Here is a 15921-nt window from a genome sequence, read left to right as displayed (position 1 = left end):
TATTTATCTCTCCCACTCATTGAGAGCTCACCCGCTAAGAGTTAGTCGAGTACTAAGAGCTAATGTTTTGTTTGATTTTATTTTAGTAACAAAACTCGTTATCACATTTTAGACCCCAAAAAACAAAAACACATTTAATACCTCACTTTTTTGTAATTCACTAAATTAGGACCAGAAATGGTCAACAAATAATGAGTGTATTTAACAAAAACGACTATTTTGTTTATAACAGCTAACAAACAGTCCAATAGATAACAAACAACAGTATTACAAATATCTAAAATGTCAGTCAATAAAAAATCAAATCTCCTTATCTTTAAATCACTTTTTTCTCTCTTTTAAGTTTTATTGGATTTTCAAAAAACGTTTAAAAAAGACAACAATTTTGAGGGTTTGACTGACTTTGTTGAGTGATTTATTGTGTACTACAATACCTCCAATGAATGGATATACCCATCATATAAAAAAGTTATTAAAATTATTTGCAGACATAAAATATTGTCGTTTTATTGATTGTCAGAACAGGTGATAGAGAGATAAATAGATAAATTGATAGATAGACAGGCAATAAATATGTAATATTATTCACTATAATTTTATATAATAAAATATAAATATCCTGTACTTAAGTCAAAAGTAAATAAAATACAAAACCATTTCAATAGCTTGTTATGTATGTCAGTCAATATCTACAGTACATGTGTGTGTGAAACTTATTTGCCATTAATATAAAGACAAGTATTTATATCAATGAGAGCGACTTAAATCCCTTACAATTTAAGCCATTGATATCATATCTCTCACACTTTCTTTCAATGATTGTGTTGTCGTTTATTTCCTCAACAGATCTGCCAAATAGTCAGTAAAAGAAAATTATTTTTCTTATTAAATATATTTATTTATAGATTCAGAAAAAGTTTGTTTTATGTGTTAAGCAACAAAAAAAAAAGTTCCACAAAAATATTGCCAATAGTTTAAGTTTTTATATGTCTTCTATGAATTTGTTGGGCACATAACTATTGGTACAGCACTGGGTTTGTCATGTTTTTGAGGCCTCCATCGACTCGACGGGGTGTACGGAGAGAGAGAGAGAGAGAGAGAGAGAGATTTTCAATAGAAACTTCAGTAATATTGAGACACAACATTGAGAGCTCATCCCCAACCAGAAGCCATAGTGGGTGACTGGTAGGGGGTTTGGGCTGACAACTGGCTTAAGCACATATTTTTACCATATGCAATATGCAATATGCAATATACAATATACAATATGCACTGAGCACTATCAACTTGGATCACTCATCAAAATTAATATGCTTTATAACCAACATTGAAATACCTTTACATTCATTTGTATATGTAATTCAAGTTGACTGTCCACTTAACAACAACTTTATATTAAGCACTATCTGCTTACTGTCCTCTATGTTATTGTAATGGATCACAAAAGATAAAGAAATATATAGAAAATGTTAAGCATTTGGTCGGTATGTTTGGTTTGCTTAGTATGTTAAACAAAGATCAAAGAAATATCTGAATAAATAACAAAATGTTTTCAAAATACACTAAATATACTTTAGTAATAAAACATATAAAAAATATCAATAGAAAATAAATACAGTACTTTATATTTAATTTTTTCTCTCTTACAAATAAAATAATATTTTCATGAAATATACCATGTTTTCTAAAATTGACAGTATTATCAATAATAATTCAAATAATAATAATAATAATAATTCAAATAATAATAATAATAATAATTCAAATAATAATAATAATAATAATAATTCAAATAATAATAATAATAATAATCTAATCATAATCTAAATAAATTTTTGTTTTGGGATCTGAATTACGCTATAATAAGACAACACCTAATAAAATGAAGCAATAAATAAGTGATATATGAGTCCCAATGAATAAGCCATAAATAATATCACTAATGAAATGTTTGTTCATTATTATGATTATTGCAAGTAAAGTGAAAATGTTTTTCAAGTTTTATTTTATTTTATTTCTCTGTGAACTTCACTGATAAGACATTCTCGCGATATATTTATTGAAGTGTTTGCAAACACTATACAAACAAATACACACAAACCTACTGTTAAAAAGTCAGGTATATATTGGTATATATATGGTTGTGGAGTCAAACACTTGAATTAACACAACAGCCCAACCATATTATGATAGTTTGCTATGTGTTTGGTGTTCACACTATGGCTTAGAGAATATTCTACTGTAAACATTACATACATATACCAGTTATTCACATAAATATCTATTTTAGTGGCAAACATATAATAATGAAAATCTACTCAACAATACATTCAATATTGTATATACAGTATTATATTATTATTATTATATACTATTAGAAACAATTCAAGTGTTTGACGACTAAAATATTATAATGCAAACAAACTCTAGGCTTAAGCGATAAAAAATATATGCATATAATAAATATGTGAAAATATTATTTAACATTAAAAATGTGTTTATATAAAATTAATATTAATAAAACAACAACGACTAACATATTTAAGCCATTTTTGCCCATAAATAATTTGACACAAAAAATTAATAAGAATTTTTATAAACAGTATATACAGTATTAAATTATATATTATATTGAAAATATATTTATCATTTTGTCAAAAACAAACATACAGGTGCTTTATTATTGCATTGCATCACATGTGCAAATGTTTAATAATTATATCAATTTGTTTGATCAAATAATCATATATTTAATAAAAATGATTATATGATAAATAATTTAATATTAATTAAATAAAGATATAAATAGATGTCTGACCTGATGATCCGGTGTCGATGCACTGTCTGAATGATGTCCCGGGTCGGCACTACCGCCACGACCACCATTACTTGCACCTCCCATACCAGGACCAGGACCTCCACTTCCATTGCTGGAGCTGTTGTTATTGTCACCCAAATCTCCCGGTTTCGTATCCCTTTCATCGATGACCAAATCAATGGGCATTTTTCCCTTTAGACAACTTATATATCGCTGACAAAAATTGTCGCACAACTCATGCACCTGTATTTGGCAGACATATAAATATATTTAATTGTAGTCATATATTATTGTATTAATTATTATAAACAAAATAAAAATCATTAATACATTAGTGTATAATTAATTTAATAACATTTTTATGTATACATTAAAATGAATGAATGTTTTATATTGATATACACTATATATTGCCTGAAATGAGTTCCACATAACTGACACTAAACCATATAATTATATAAATATAAAATAACATCTAATGTCCAAATCATCTAACAGTTATGTTATAATAGTTAACGTATGAAAAATATGAGTTACAATTTTGTCAGTGATTTATATTTAATTAACGGTTAATCTGGTGTTGGCTTAACTCGTCTATCATAATAATAACTATGATATTAATAATAGTATTATTTTATGTGAAATAAAGGATTTGTTGTTTTGGGCCTTAAAAGTGAACAACACTTGAGTGAGAGATTTGTGAACAACATATTGAGCTCCTATTGAGTACTACTACTACTACTGTACACACGTATTGTGTCATTCAATTGGTCTATCATTTGAAGTACACTTAGTTTTAGAGGACATTATATCAAAAGCTTTTATATACTGTAATATATAAAACTTTGTGAAAATTGAATGTAAGTATGACTTAAATGGTATGATTGTGTAGAGGGTGGAGGATATGTCAAAAGCAACCCCTAGTATTACGACCCGTCTCTCACTCACTATTACATACAATGAATGTCTGTTTTGAGTGACAAGAAAATGTTGATAATTAGTCCAAACATTGACAAGAAATATCTTTAAATACTAGTTGAAGCTCAACATCGACTTTATATTTATTGTTATTATATATAATATTATATATCCATCTCTGGGCACATGTTATGTAATGATAGTAATTCTCTTATCAATAATATTACGTTAGATGTTAGGGTTTTTTGCTTTTAATTTTTCTTTATGTTTGAATTTCAAAAAATAACATATGAGTCCAAAAATTATTATTATATATATAAAAATATATTGACAAAAATAACTTCCTTTTTAAAAATAAAACATGTTTATAATATATACAGTAAGACTAGTAAAAAAAACTATTGGACTAACCAAAAACTATTTTGATCCTCAAAAATAAATAACTAATATATATATTCCACTATAATATGGGGACATAACAACAACAACAATAACTACAACACATATTTAAGTAAGTTTTGATTTTTTAGGCGCAGACAAAAAATTGGATTTCAATGATTATCTTATAGAAGATAAGTATAGCCGTACTCATCGATAACTATCTTAATATATATTTTCTTTTGAAACTCTATTTAAAGGGGTGTTCTCGAGGCTTAAGGCGAGTCACTTGAATAGCACACATATTGTCAGTCATTTCACTTTTTTTGTAGTTATTTTAGTTTAAAAATTAATAATATGATAAAAAAGAAAATAAGTCTAACGTATGGATTTGTTATCAAGAGATTTGAAATATCGGTTTTAAGAGTATATAATATATACCAGCATATCGTTATTTATACAGTATTAGATACTTTTAATATATATATATATAAATTTATATACTCTACAGTATATACCGGTATATATAAATATATTTTGCAAAAATCTATATGAAAATCTATCAAATCATTTATATGATTATTATTGTATTATTATGTGAAGTGTATATGTACTGTATATAAATTTTATATATATAGTATATTATATTATATGGCGTGTGTATATTAACCACTATACAGTATAATACCAGTACCACAATCATTGGTACATCAATTACATTATCCTTCAGCATATCGGTTATCGAAGGACATGACAGGCATTATATACAAACATATATATGTATATACAGTATATCAATATATACAACATTTTCTTATATACAGTATATGTATATATCAATTGAAAGACATTTAAATTTAATCAATCATTTCATAAATTATAATTATATCATTATATTTTCACTTTTTTCTTAAATATACACATTTCTTGTCACTTAAATAGTAAAAACAAAATACTACTTATTATTATAATGCAAATTAAATGAAAGTGCATTGAAAAATGATAGATATTAATAATAACATACCTTTTCTAACTCTAATAAGTGAAACCTTAGCACTTGTATTGCTTGAACCATCTGATGATCGGTTGGTTTATTGTTATTAACAACACAACACAACACGTGAAGACATGAAAAAGAAAGCCGAGAATCAACATATCAGTCAATAATATCCAATTTAAAGAGACATAAGTAAAACAATGTACAGTATTAATGTCAATACACTTTTCAATGTATTATATAATATTTTATATTAAATAGAAATAGTTAAATATATTAGTAATGCATGCATAGCAAAGTTATACTTATTATTGTTATTGCAATCATTATATTAAACAAAAAGCAAAATAAATATGCATATATAAAAATTTATAAACCAATTTTTGTTAAATTTATGATAAAATATAGTTATTGCTATTATTATTATAAAATTTAATGTAAAAATTAGTCATTGAAATAGAAAGAGAGACAACAAAAACAATAATAAGAAGTGTCACTTACAAGACTATCTAATTCAGGGTTTGGTACATAATATGGCTTTTCTTGTCTAATCTGAAAGTAAAATATATGCAAAATTAGTTTCCCGTTTACAACATATACAGTATTATAAAGCAGAGAATGATTGTATGATTGTATGTGAATTCAGTGAACAAAAAATTTTGTGTTTAAAATTTAAATAATTTTTTCTTTAGTTTAATGTATTCTGTATTTTATTATTATTGTGTTGAGGTTTGTATATATTTTTATTGTTTGTATCGTATTATTGTTAGTCAATAATAGAATAGTCTATAAATATATTGTGTAAAATTACAAATGTTTTACCACTAAACTCACATATTTCTCTAAAAAAACTTTTATCAAATATAAAAAAATGTAATAAATATATTGTGGATAATCCTTTTGTTGTCATATTTATGACAAGTCTTTGTAGACGTTTTGATAATTATACAATCATATAATCAATTGGATGTTTTTGGTATATATTGTTTGATACCTGTTTGGCAAAGACAGCAATGTCTTCGTTGAAAGACTCTGAAGAGCAGACATCTCCGCCAGCGATTCCGGGCTCTCTTGGAGTACAAGTGGCTAATTCACACTTCTCGAAGATGAGGGCCAACAATGGGAACAGTGGGTGACTATATTATTGTGTAGTAATCATAATAATAAACAATCAATTTTATCAAAAAGTTTCTTCTTTAAGTTATTTTTAAATGTCAAAATAATTATGATTATAATAAATATATATATATATATAATAAGTAATTAAATTATATATTCATAAATTATTAAAATAGATTGTTAGTGTTTATATGTAGGTATATATATATATATATATACTGTATATTATATATTATATTCTTTTCAATGTTAAAGTTAACAATCATCGAGAATAGTAACTAATTTTTGCAATTAACATTAAATGCCATTATTATTAATATATAGAGACACTAATTATTATTTGCTATACTGTAATGACTTATAATACAAATACAAGTTTTACTTCAACTAAAACTGCTTACTTATGATTCAATCACTAATTTACTTTCACTTTATAAAAGTCTATAAATATTGTTTAAAATAAATTTTAGTAAAGTAATGGTTATTACAATAACTATAAAACATTTTATTATTATTACTACTCGTCTTACTGTTAAAAAACATAACAATCAAGAAACACAATATATTATAAAATGACATAAAAACTATTTAACTAATAAATTAAAATATTTCTTAAAAATAAAAATTATTATAATTATGTGATGTATTCTTTAAAAATATTTTATTTTATCAAATATCTAAATATCTTTTTGATGTGTAATATTTATGCATTGAGAGATCCTATCCATTTCTCCCACACATTGAAATTTTTAATATAAAATCTTTATATTTAGATACAGTGTCTGACATTGAATGAATGATTGAATGAGCGATGAATTTTTAAAAATAAATAAATATATCATATAATGATTAACGAAAAAAAAGTTTAAATTAATTTACATATTTCAATAAAATTTCAATGTCTTAATCACGTTTTGTTTCATAAAAAATATTAACAAAATTATAACATTTAGATAAAGAATATCATACCCGTAAATGGCATCCTTATCCCGCTTGTGGACGTCGGGCACCGTACCCATGACATGATTGGTCATATGATTTGAGGGGTACTGGTGATGGCTCATTGTGGGCCCGTGTGGGCCGTGATTCATATGTGAGCCATAATTTAGTGATTGCATGGGATGCTGAAGATGACTATCATAAGGGCTCTCCATTTGATGAGCCGATTGATGGGTCAGTAGTTTAAAATTGTAATAATAATTATAACACAATATTTCCCAGATATATATACACTAATATATTGAGAACTAATTGAACGCCTGTATGTAATATCCGTTTGTCACTCAATCACACACTCTGGTAGAGCACATATATAGCACACGGGGAACAACACATAAAATAATCCACAATAAATAATCCAAACAATTGTACCAGCTGCTTATTTTATTGAAATAATAGAAATAATCATCACCAATTTAACATCAATATCATTATTAATATATATTTTTCATTTTAATTCCGATAGTTATTAATGAATTTATAGAAACTTTTTTCGGCCGACAATTTCAATGAATCTCTAAATGAATACTATATTCTAGTGATGTATAATCACTTAACTCGCATACCGTTCCCTCACATACTCTCTCCCGATAGCCGGCACGTAGGCGTTCCCCAGATTTACAGACACTCCCATTACCGGAGCGAAAGGCAAAAGCAATTCAAGTGGACATACAATTGGCGGCACATAAGCGATAGGCGTATACCTCTAGGATTTTGCAACATTTGTTACTTTATTTATTAACAATTTAGGACATCTATTGGTTCATATTTAAAGTTTTAATTAAAAAGTTTTAGTTATCAAAGTTAACTATTAAAGCAATCAATTTATTTTGTTAAATTTAATTGACCAACATCAATATAATACCTAAACCATTTAAATATCAAAATTAATTTTAATTTTTTGTTAATTATATTGCGATATCTAAACATTATATTGCAGAGAAAAATGTTAGTATACTTTTAACATTAAACTTAAATGAAGATTATAGATGAGTAACAAAAAATTTAAATTACCGGTACGTATATTTGTGAAATATAATGATTAAAACTAACTAATGCTAAAAGTTTCAACAAATTTATTTGTAATTTTATTATAAAGAGATTAAAATAATTAATAAAATGATATTACTTAACGTGTAATTTAATAAAATTCATTTCACATAAGTCATTTTTTTAATATATAACTTTATCTATATTTTTATATTATAATAAAAAATATACAGTATATTATTGATTAATTGTAATGTAAATGTTTGTCACAATTAAAAATAATTGATTTACTTAAATTTAATTTTTGTTTGTTAATATAAATTATATACAGTACTATAATATCATATATTATATAAATCACTTCAAAAGATTATGTCGAAAATTAGCGGCAAATAAATATCTATGAAATGTGCGGACAATTATTAATTTATATGATTTAAAGAAAATTAAAAGTATTTATATTATGTCGGTATTTAAAAATCATTTTGATTTATTAGGATCAGCTGTAATTGCTTAACCCTTTCAAATAATGATATCATTGATAATATCATTGATTTATAATTTAAGAAATACAGATTATATAATAGCTATCTCAGCACTGGTAGTGTTGAACCACATGTGCCGTCATTTATGATATCCAAGCACTGGATGTTTAAAAGGCATTGATTGCCAAACACATTGAAGAACACATTGAATGCATTGAAACACATAAACACTGAATGATTGCAATCATTGGAAACACACAACACTTGACAACACATAACACAACACTCTGTCAGACAATGCTTTAAGTGTCACTCGCATCACATCCAGTGATGTCTGGTATGTCTTGTATATCATCAAAACCGGCGACCAATACAGCAGTTCATCTGTTGGGTCGCGAGTACAATGAACTGGTGGCCAACAAGTCTGTGACACATGTTCTGAGAGATCGGTTCGGGTCCGCACAAGACCTGTTCCGCAAAGATCTGTACTCACATTACGGATGTGTAAATGCCATCGAGTTTTCCGATAACGGACAGTACCTCGTGTCAGGTGTGGTCACAAGTGATTACTATTAGATCAAATAATTAATTTGTTTATTATTTGTTTCCATTGATTAGGTGGTGACGATCGGCGCATACTGTTATGGGATATACAGAAAGCCATAGCAGGTATGATATAATTGATTTAGTTATTGATTATTGCATTTTAATAACATTTGATTGATCTGTGTATTGTCTGAATAACGTAATCCAATTGATATGTCATACCTCCAGGTGCTGGTCAACCGCAGATCATGAAAGGCGAGCACAACTCAAATATATTTTGTTTAGGTTTTGACTCTCGCTGTCACCGACTCTTCAGTGCTGGTAATGATGAGCTCGTTATGATTCACGACGCCATTACCGGCGAGACTGTTGACGTTATACTTCATAACGATGCCATTTATGGTTTATCTGTGAATCCAAGTGATGACAACGTGTTTGCCAGTGCTTGTGATGACGGAAGGGTTTGCATTTGGGATCTCAGGAAAGAGACGTCACGTGAGACAGCAGTGTTGGCCAGATATTCAACGGCTTTTCACGCCGTTATGTATAATCCGTTTGAGAGTCGACTGGTGGTAACGGCCAACACAAAGGAAGGCATTGCCATTTGGGATGTCCGCAAACCGCTCTGTGTTTTGCAACAATTTAACTCATCATTAATGTCATCTCAGAGTGCAATGAGTGTCCGCTTCAACAAAACTGGAACTCTTATTCTGGCTCTGCGTCGACGCCTTCCTCCTGTGCTCTATAATCTCAAATTAAGTTATCCTATCGTCGAGTTTGATGACTCCGGTTATTATAACTCATGCACAATGAAAAGCTGCTGTTTCGGTGGTGATTCAGACCAATATGTATTGTCCGGTTCCGACGATTTTAAGCTATATGTATGGAAAATACCGGAACAGATCTACGAAAACGGAGAATTTAATTATAGCGATACTGTTTGGGTCGACGGTGCAGATCTTGTCTTAAGTGGCCATCGGTTAGTATTCTTGTAATTTTGTTTGTCTGCAAATTGTTTTTATTTACTTTTGGTGTCCTTTTAGATCAATTGTAAATCAGGTTCGATATAATTATACAAATTCGTTGATTGCTTCTTCTGGTGTGGAAAAAGTAATCAAACTTTGGAGTTCATTCCCGTTACCCGAAGGTACGGGTAATTTGCAAAAGGAGTCTACTTATAAAGACAATCGTCAAGTGTTCAGTCATGAAGATTATATTAATTTAGTGCTTGAAAGCGGACAGTTTGTCACACATGACTACAGTCATCAGTCAGTTCAAGAAGATCCGCGAATGATGGCCTTCTTTGATTCATTAGTACAACGAGACATCGAGGGCTGGACTACTGATTCCAGTGATAGTATTGACGGCGAAAGCAACTTCTATGAACTTTGTTGGAATTCAGTCAATTCGGACGATTCGCACACTTCTAATAACTCGAGTTTGAATAACTCAGATAATGAAGAATCGATACACGATTTAAATAGTCATTGCATTAAATATTTAGATATTATATCCAAAAGGGTTGATGCGAGCGAACAAATGTTTAATTTAAAAAACAACTCAAAGACCGATTCGGAGACTGCTTTAATGCTAACGACAACAAAGCCAGAGTTGAACACATTTCAGTCATCAAATATTGGAACCGTTAATAGTGGTAGAGATAATACACAGGAAACCGGGGAAAGCAGTTTGAATCGTATATCAGAATTGATTACCGAGAAAAAGAGGGAACAATTGAGAAAATTAATAAAGTTTGCGGTCCGCACAACACGCAAAAAGTTAAAACGCTCCCAAAAGCGGTCGGAAACTAAAAGTAAATATAATGTAACAGATAATAGACAAACAGATTCTTATAAGAAACGATTAGAAGATTTGAACAAAAAATTGGATTATTTGGCGCAACGCGTCAACTGTAACATCAATTCAAGTGAAAGTAAGACTGAGAGACACCGTAATTATCGGAGACTTCGGTTTCTCACAAATCAAAGCGATCTCGTATTCAACGAAGTCGTTCCCATTGAGTCTTCATCTTCGAGTTCAAACTCGGATGACTCGGACGATGAAATATATAATGTAATATCAAATGAAATGAATCAAATACGCGCCGAGAGGGGCGTCGACAGCGATTCAAGTGATAGTAGTAGTGATGACAGCAGTTGTTTAACGAACAATGATATCAATAATAAAAATACTAATAATTCTGTGGCCATTAAATGCAAACAAAATTCTAGCGATGAAGAGACAGTTGTTGAAACTTCTTCAGAAAAGCCAACAAATGGCGATACAAAACATAATCACAACAAAACTAATAACAATAGCAATAATAAAAAACGAATCTGTATTTCGGCCAATTTTGATGACAGTGATAGTGACCAAAATGATGAGACCAATGATGTATTGGAACCGGTCATCCACTGTCCCTATAAACATAATCTGTGTCACGCAACTACATCAGCTACCAATGCGAACAGTGATGTCAAAAAATCATCAATATTTAAGCCAATTAATACTCGGCGCAGATCTTACCGTAAACGACAAAGAAGTGGTACTAATACTAAAGATAATAATGAAGATAATGTTAATAATGATAATAAAGATGACAGCAATCCTAATAATAATGTTAATAATAATAATAATAATAGTAATAGTAATGACCAAATCAGTGATAAAAACATTGATTCAAATCATGACTGAGCGACAAATACAATCACTTTCAATGAAAACGTGAAGGTTTTGCACAATATATTTGACATCAAAGATATGTCCAAATATGAAATTTGATTTAAACCCTAAAATTATGTGCTCTAATCATAAGTAACATTTATTATGAAAAATATACCAAATATGTTAACCATTTTATGTATAAAGTAATTGATAAAAAGTTTGTTAAGTAATATAATTTAATTTATATTAAAATTATTATTATTATTAAATATATTTTTAAGAATTATCGTAATAAGAAATAATTTGTTATACCGTTATTTGAGATATTATCTCATTTTATATTACTGTATATACAGATATAATTTATTTTAATCTTTCTAATACATAGGCGAATATTTATTTTATAATTATTATCAAATATTATTAATATTATCAATAATAAATTGTATTTATTATTAATAATATTAAATATTTGATAATTAAATATTTATTTGACAATTAGTACGATATATAATTACAAACGGACTATAAAACAAAAAACTCATTTCTCAGGTGACATATATTTTTAAAGAAATAAATTACAATACAATATATAATTTACAATATGTTATGTAATGCTAATAATGAATGATTGTGTCAGCGGTTTATTAATTTAAATTTTAAACCACTTTTTCGAGATTTTCTTCGAGTTAGAGGACTTGTGCTCAGTCTTTAAGCTCATGTCTGATCTGTCGGCTGTTTGTTCGGGTCCTGAGTTCTCTTGACTGTCGCATTCAATGCGCTTTTTGAAGTCACCATTCAATACCTGCGTTAAGTTAATAACATTTTTAATTTATAATAATAACTACAATTTTGATACAAGTTTTCTATATAAACAACAAATATTAAACAAATATTTAATAGAAAACATTTAAATAATTAATATATAATATTGACAATAGTGTATGTTAAAACTTAATATATTAATTACTATATAAATGTAAAGCTTATTTTTATTAATATAGTGAAAAGTTACAATTAATTATTGGTTAAGTTATCTAGATAAATTGTTCATAGTTATTATTAAATGTTATTTTTATGTATAATATATAATTTTAATGAATAAAAATACCATTTTAGTTTATGCACCAATAATAAAAACAATTAACCGCTACAATAATAATAATTTTTATTATTCACATCTAATTATTTATATAACTATAGAGTAATATAACAATTAAACTATAGTATATTTATTTATTTATATTCAATGTCTACGATATTTAAGTTATCTATAATTGTATTCATCTAAATTTTAATAGAGATTTACTAAATCAATAATAGACTGACGGAATTATAATAAAATAAACACAAATTTATTTAAAACATTAAATTAGCAAAAAGTTAGTCATCATTATAATTATATTTTTTGTTAGTCTATAAACCACATCTAATAGATTAAATTTTATTATTATACTTATTATTATAGTTTTTAAAATTAGGAAATAAAAATAATTAGTTAAAATAAACTATATATAGTAAATATAAAAATCTAGTAATTGATTGACAAAATTGTTTGAATAATTAATGTTTATGAAGCCATGTGTAAAAAGACAATAATGATTCATATATAAAATTGCATCATTTGTTTCATTTATAAAATATGTAAAATATTGAATATATTGTGACGGCTGTATCACTGATTCATTGTTATAAATTAAAATTATGAATGAGTCATTCATTTCAAGTTAATATAATTTATAATTTTACATTTGTTTCAGAGAGAGAGAGAGAGAGAGAGAGAGATTATATTGATTTTAAATTTTAGATTTTAAATCCTGAATAGTGATGATATCCCAGACCTCCCTGAGTCCTCCTATACTACAGACATATCTCCGAAATTTGAAATATTCGACTTTAAACTTGATTTTTTGAATTAATTTAATTTAAGATTTTAATATAAATTTAATGCTGATATCAAATTAATAATAGAAATATCTAATTATAAATATCTAATAGTTTTCGATATAATAAACTTCAAAATCTAAAATTATTAACTGCCATATTTAATGTATGTTAATAATGATTGACAATACAATAATTAAGCTATTAATATATATATAATATATTCAAATTAATTTCTGATATTAATCATATGAGAAATCACTTAATTAGTAATAAAATTATTGTTTTATTAAAATTTAAAGTATAAATAAATGTTAGTTACAATTAAATTAAATAACATTTTCTATATAACTTATAGACCTATTTTATCATATCTTTGTTGGCCATTATAACAAACTTATTATTATTAAGTTTTACTATTTGAAACATAATATAGTTAATCCCATTTACTGTATATTTTCACAAATCAATTATTCATGTCTTTTAGTATGTAGTATATAATTAAATAGTTTAGATTAATAAAAATACAGTAAATAATGAAAAATTTATGTTAAAATAATTTTGTCTATTTTGCTAAAGTGTGGTTAATTGTGCATATCATACTTTATTATAATATACAGTAACATATTATATAATATTATATCCCGTCCTGTCCTGTCCTGTCCCATTCACTGTTAAATTTAGTTTTTATGATTCATGAATCACATTATCATTTATATATAATTTATTTATGGTTTTAAAATAACAATTAAATCGATAGACTAATGATTATAATAAAGAAAAGTGTTTTTCAATCAATTTTATAACAAATTAATGAGAAAAAATCGTACCTCTGGTTCAGGTTCTGGTTCTATGAGAGTACACGAAGAGAAAAATGGTTTGAGACTGGGTTTGGGTGTCGATGTTATGCTGATATCATCGAAGTCATGTTCGCTATCACTCAAGTCATCGATGTCCTCTTCTTCGAAAAACTCGTCGATGTCTTTGGAGTTCTGAAGTTCACCGGAAGCCATAAGTTGCTGTTCAATGGCCGCCTGATATTGCTCTTCACTATCGAATGCTTCCGAGTCGGGTAACCGAAACTTCTTCAGCAGAGATATAAATTTTTGCTTCAAATTGCGGTCATTGCGTTGTGCGCTGGTATCAGATCCGACAGTATGTCGAGCGGCAAATAGCATACGATTTTTCCTATTCACCTGACGGCGCCATTCATTGACGCGCTCTCGAGTACTAAGAGTCGTATTATGTGCTCCGGCCGATGGCGACGGCTCTTCACTATCACTGCCCTCTTCGCCGGACGAGAAGTCTTCATCGTCTGAGTCGACATCAGCTGAACTGTCTAACGGGACTCTTACGCGATGACTATTAGGATTGCACTCTTGATCTATGGGTTGACTCTTTAGCGACGATATTAAAATACGAGCAATCGTTGCATTTTTGCCCAACTCTTTGGTGTTGGCTATCAGTTCCAACTCCTCCGAGTTTGTTGATCTCTGTAATACTTCTGCCATATTAATGACACCAAAGGCTAGTGTCTTAAAGCCGAGAATAGCTCTGTGTTTATATCGTTTGCGTCTTTGAATCATTATTTGCAACTGATTTCCGCTACGCTTCAAGAAATGAGTGTATTGTAATGAAAAAGTTAGGTCCAACTGGACAGTACCGGTACCCGAGTCGCCAATGACCGGAACTGTTATTTCATTTGATCGTAGGGTTCGCTTAGAGCTCTGCAGTTTGACGGCTATCATAACAGTTGCCACATCTGATCCCAAGGGCTTACATAATGTCAAACGAGTCATATGTAGTGAACACAGCCTGAAGTCACTGCTATTATTCATGTCTTGATGTCGTGCGGGTGACAACTGATCCACAACACAATCAGATCATCACTCTTCAATTGTCATCAATGTTGACATAGACATCATCATCAATGGTCATCATTGGTCACCAAAACATAACAAAATTGTTGACACAATTCAATGTAAATATAACTCTCATATCATAAACATTGAGCCAATCCTTAAAACGTCAAACCATTGCTCACTAATTCATTGACTGTCTCTACAGTGTATGACCTCTTGTGGACAAACATTCAAACATTTCAAGCAATAGTAATATATTTA

At 28.1% G+C, this 15921-nt stretch overlaps 3 protein-coding genes across 3 annotated transcripts in view; 1 reads left to right on the top strand and 2 right to left on the bottom strand.

Annotated features, from left to right (window-relative positions):
• LOC128952870 (homeobox protein homothorax-like) overlaps window positions 1-7794 on the bottom strand; it is a 55180-nt gene extending 47386 nt beyond the window's left edge. Inside the window, exons 1-5 of the mRNA XM_054298325.1 lie at window positions 7200-7794; window positions 6106-6247; window positions 5613-5663; window positions 5139-5189; window positions 2819-3061 (exon numbers count right to left, since the gene is read on the bottom strand). Of these exons, the coding sequence (XP_054154300.1) occupies window positions 2819-3061; window positions 5139-5189; window positions 5613-5663; window positions 6106-6247; window positions 7200-7384 (672 nt within the window). The 5' untranslated portion in view covers window positions 7385-7794. The remainder of the gene's footprint in view (window positions 1-2818; window positions 3062-5138; window positions 5190-5612; window positions 5664-6105; window positions 6248-7199) is intronic.
• Window positions 7795-8917: 1123 nt separating this feature from the next.
• Window positions 8918-12097, top strand: LOC128966228 (DDB1- and CUL4-associated factor 5-like). Its single transcript, XM_054313067.1, has 4 exons — window positions 8918-9254; window positions 9323-9373; window positions 9479-10229; window positions 10294-12097. Exons 1-4 carry the CDS (start codon window positions 9035-9037, stop codon window positions 11942-11944), a joined length of 2673 nt encoding a protein of 890 aa, XP_054169042.1. The 5' UTR covers window positions 8918-9034; the 3' UTR covers window positions 11945-12097.
• Window positions 12098-12440: 343 nt separating this feature from the next.
• On the bottom strand, window positions 12441-15849 carry LOC128952067 (phosphofurin acidic cluster sorting protein 1-like). Its single transcript, XM_054297399.1, has 2 exons — window positions 14629-15849; window positions 12441-12719 (listed from the first exon to the last, which is right to left on the bottom strand). Exons 1-2 carry the CDS (start codon window positions 15634-15636, stop codon window positions 12567-12569), a joined length of 1161 nt encoding a protein of 386 aa, XP_054153374.1. The 5' UTR covers window positions 15637-15849; the 3' UTR covers window positions 12441-12566.
• Window positions 15850-15921: the final 72 nt, after the last annotated feature.

The sequence above is a fragment of the Oppia nitens genome, unplaced genomic scaffold (assembly GCF_028296485.1).
Source record: "Oppia nitens isolate AA-2021 unplaced genomic scaffold, nextdenovo-longstitch-racon4-pilon3 scaffold1_pilon_pilon_pilon, whole genome shotgun sequence".
Classification (NCBI taxonomy): domain Eukaryota; kingdom Metazoa; phylum Arthropoda; class Arachnida; order Sarcoptiformes; family Oppiidae; genus Oppia; species Oppia nitens.
The sequence above is the reverse complement of the archived record's forward strand: the minus strand, read 5'-3'. Positions and strand labels throughout refer to the sequence as shown.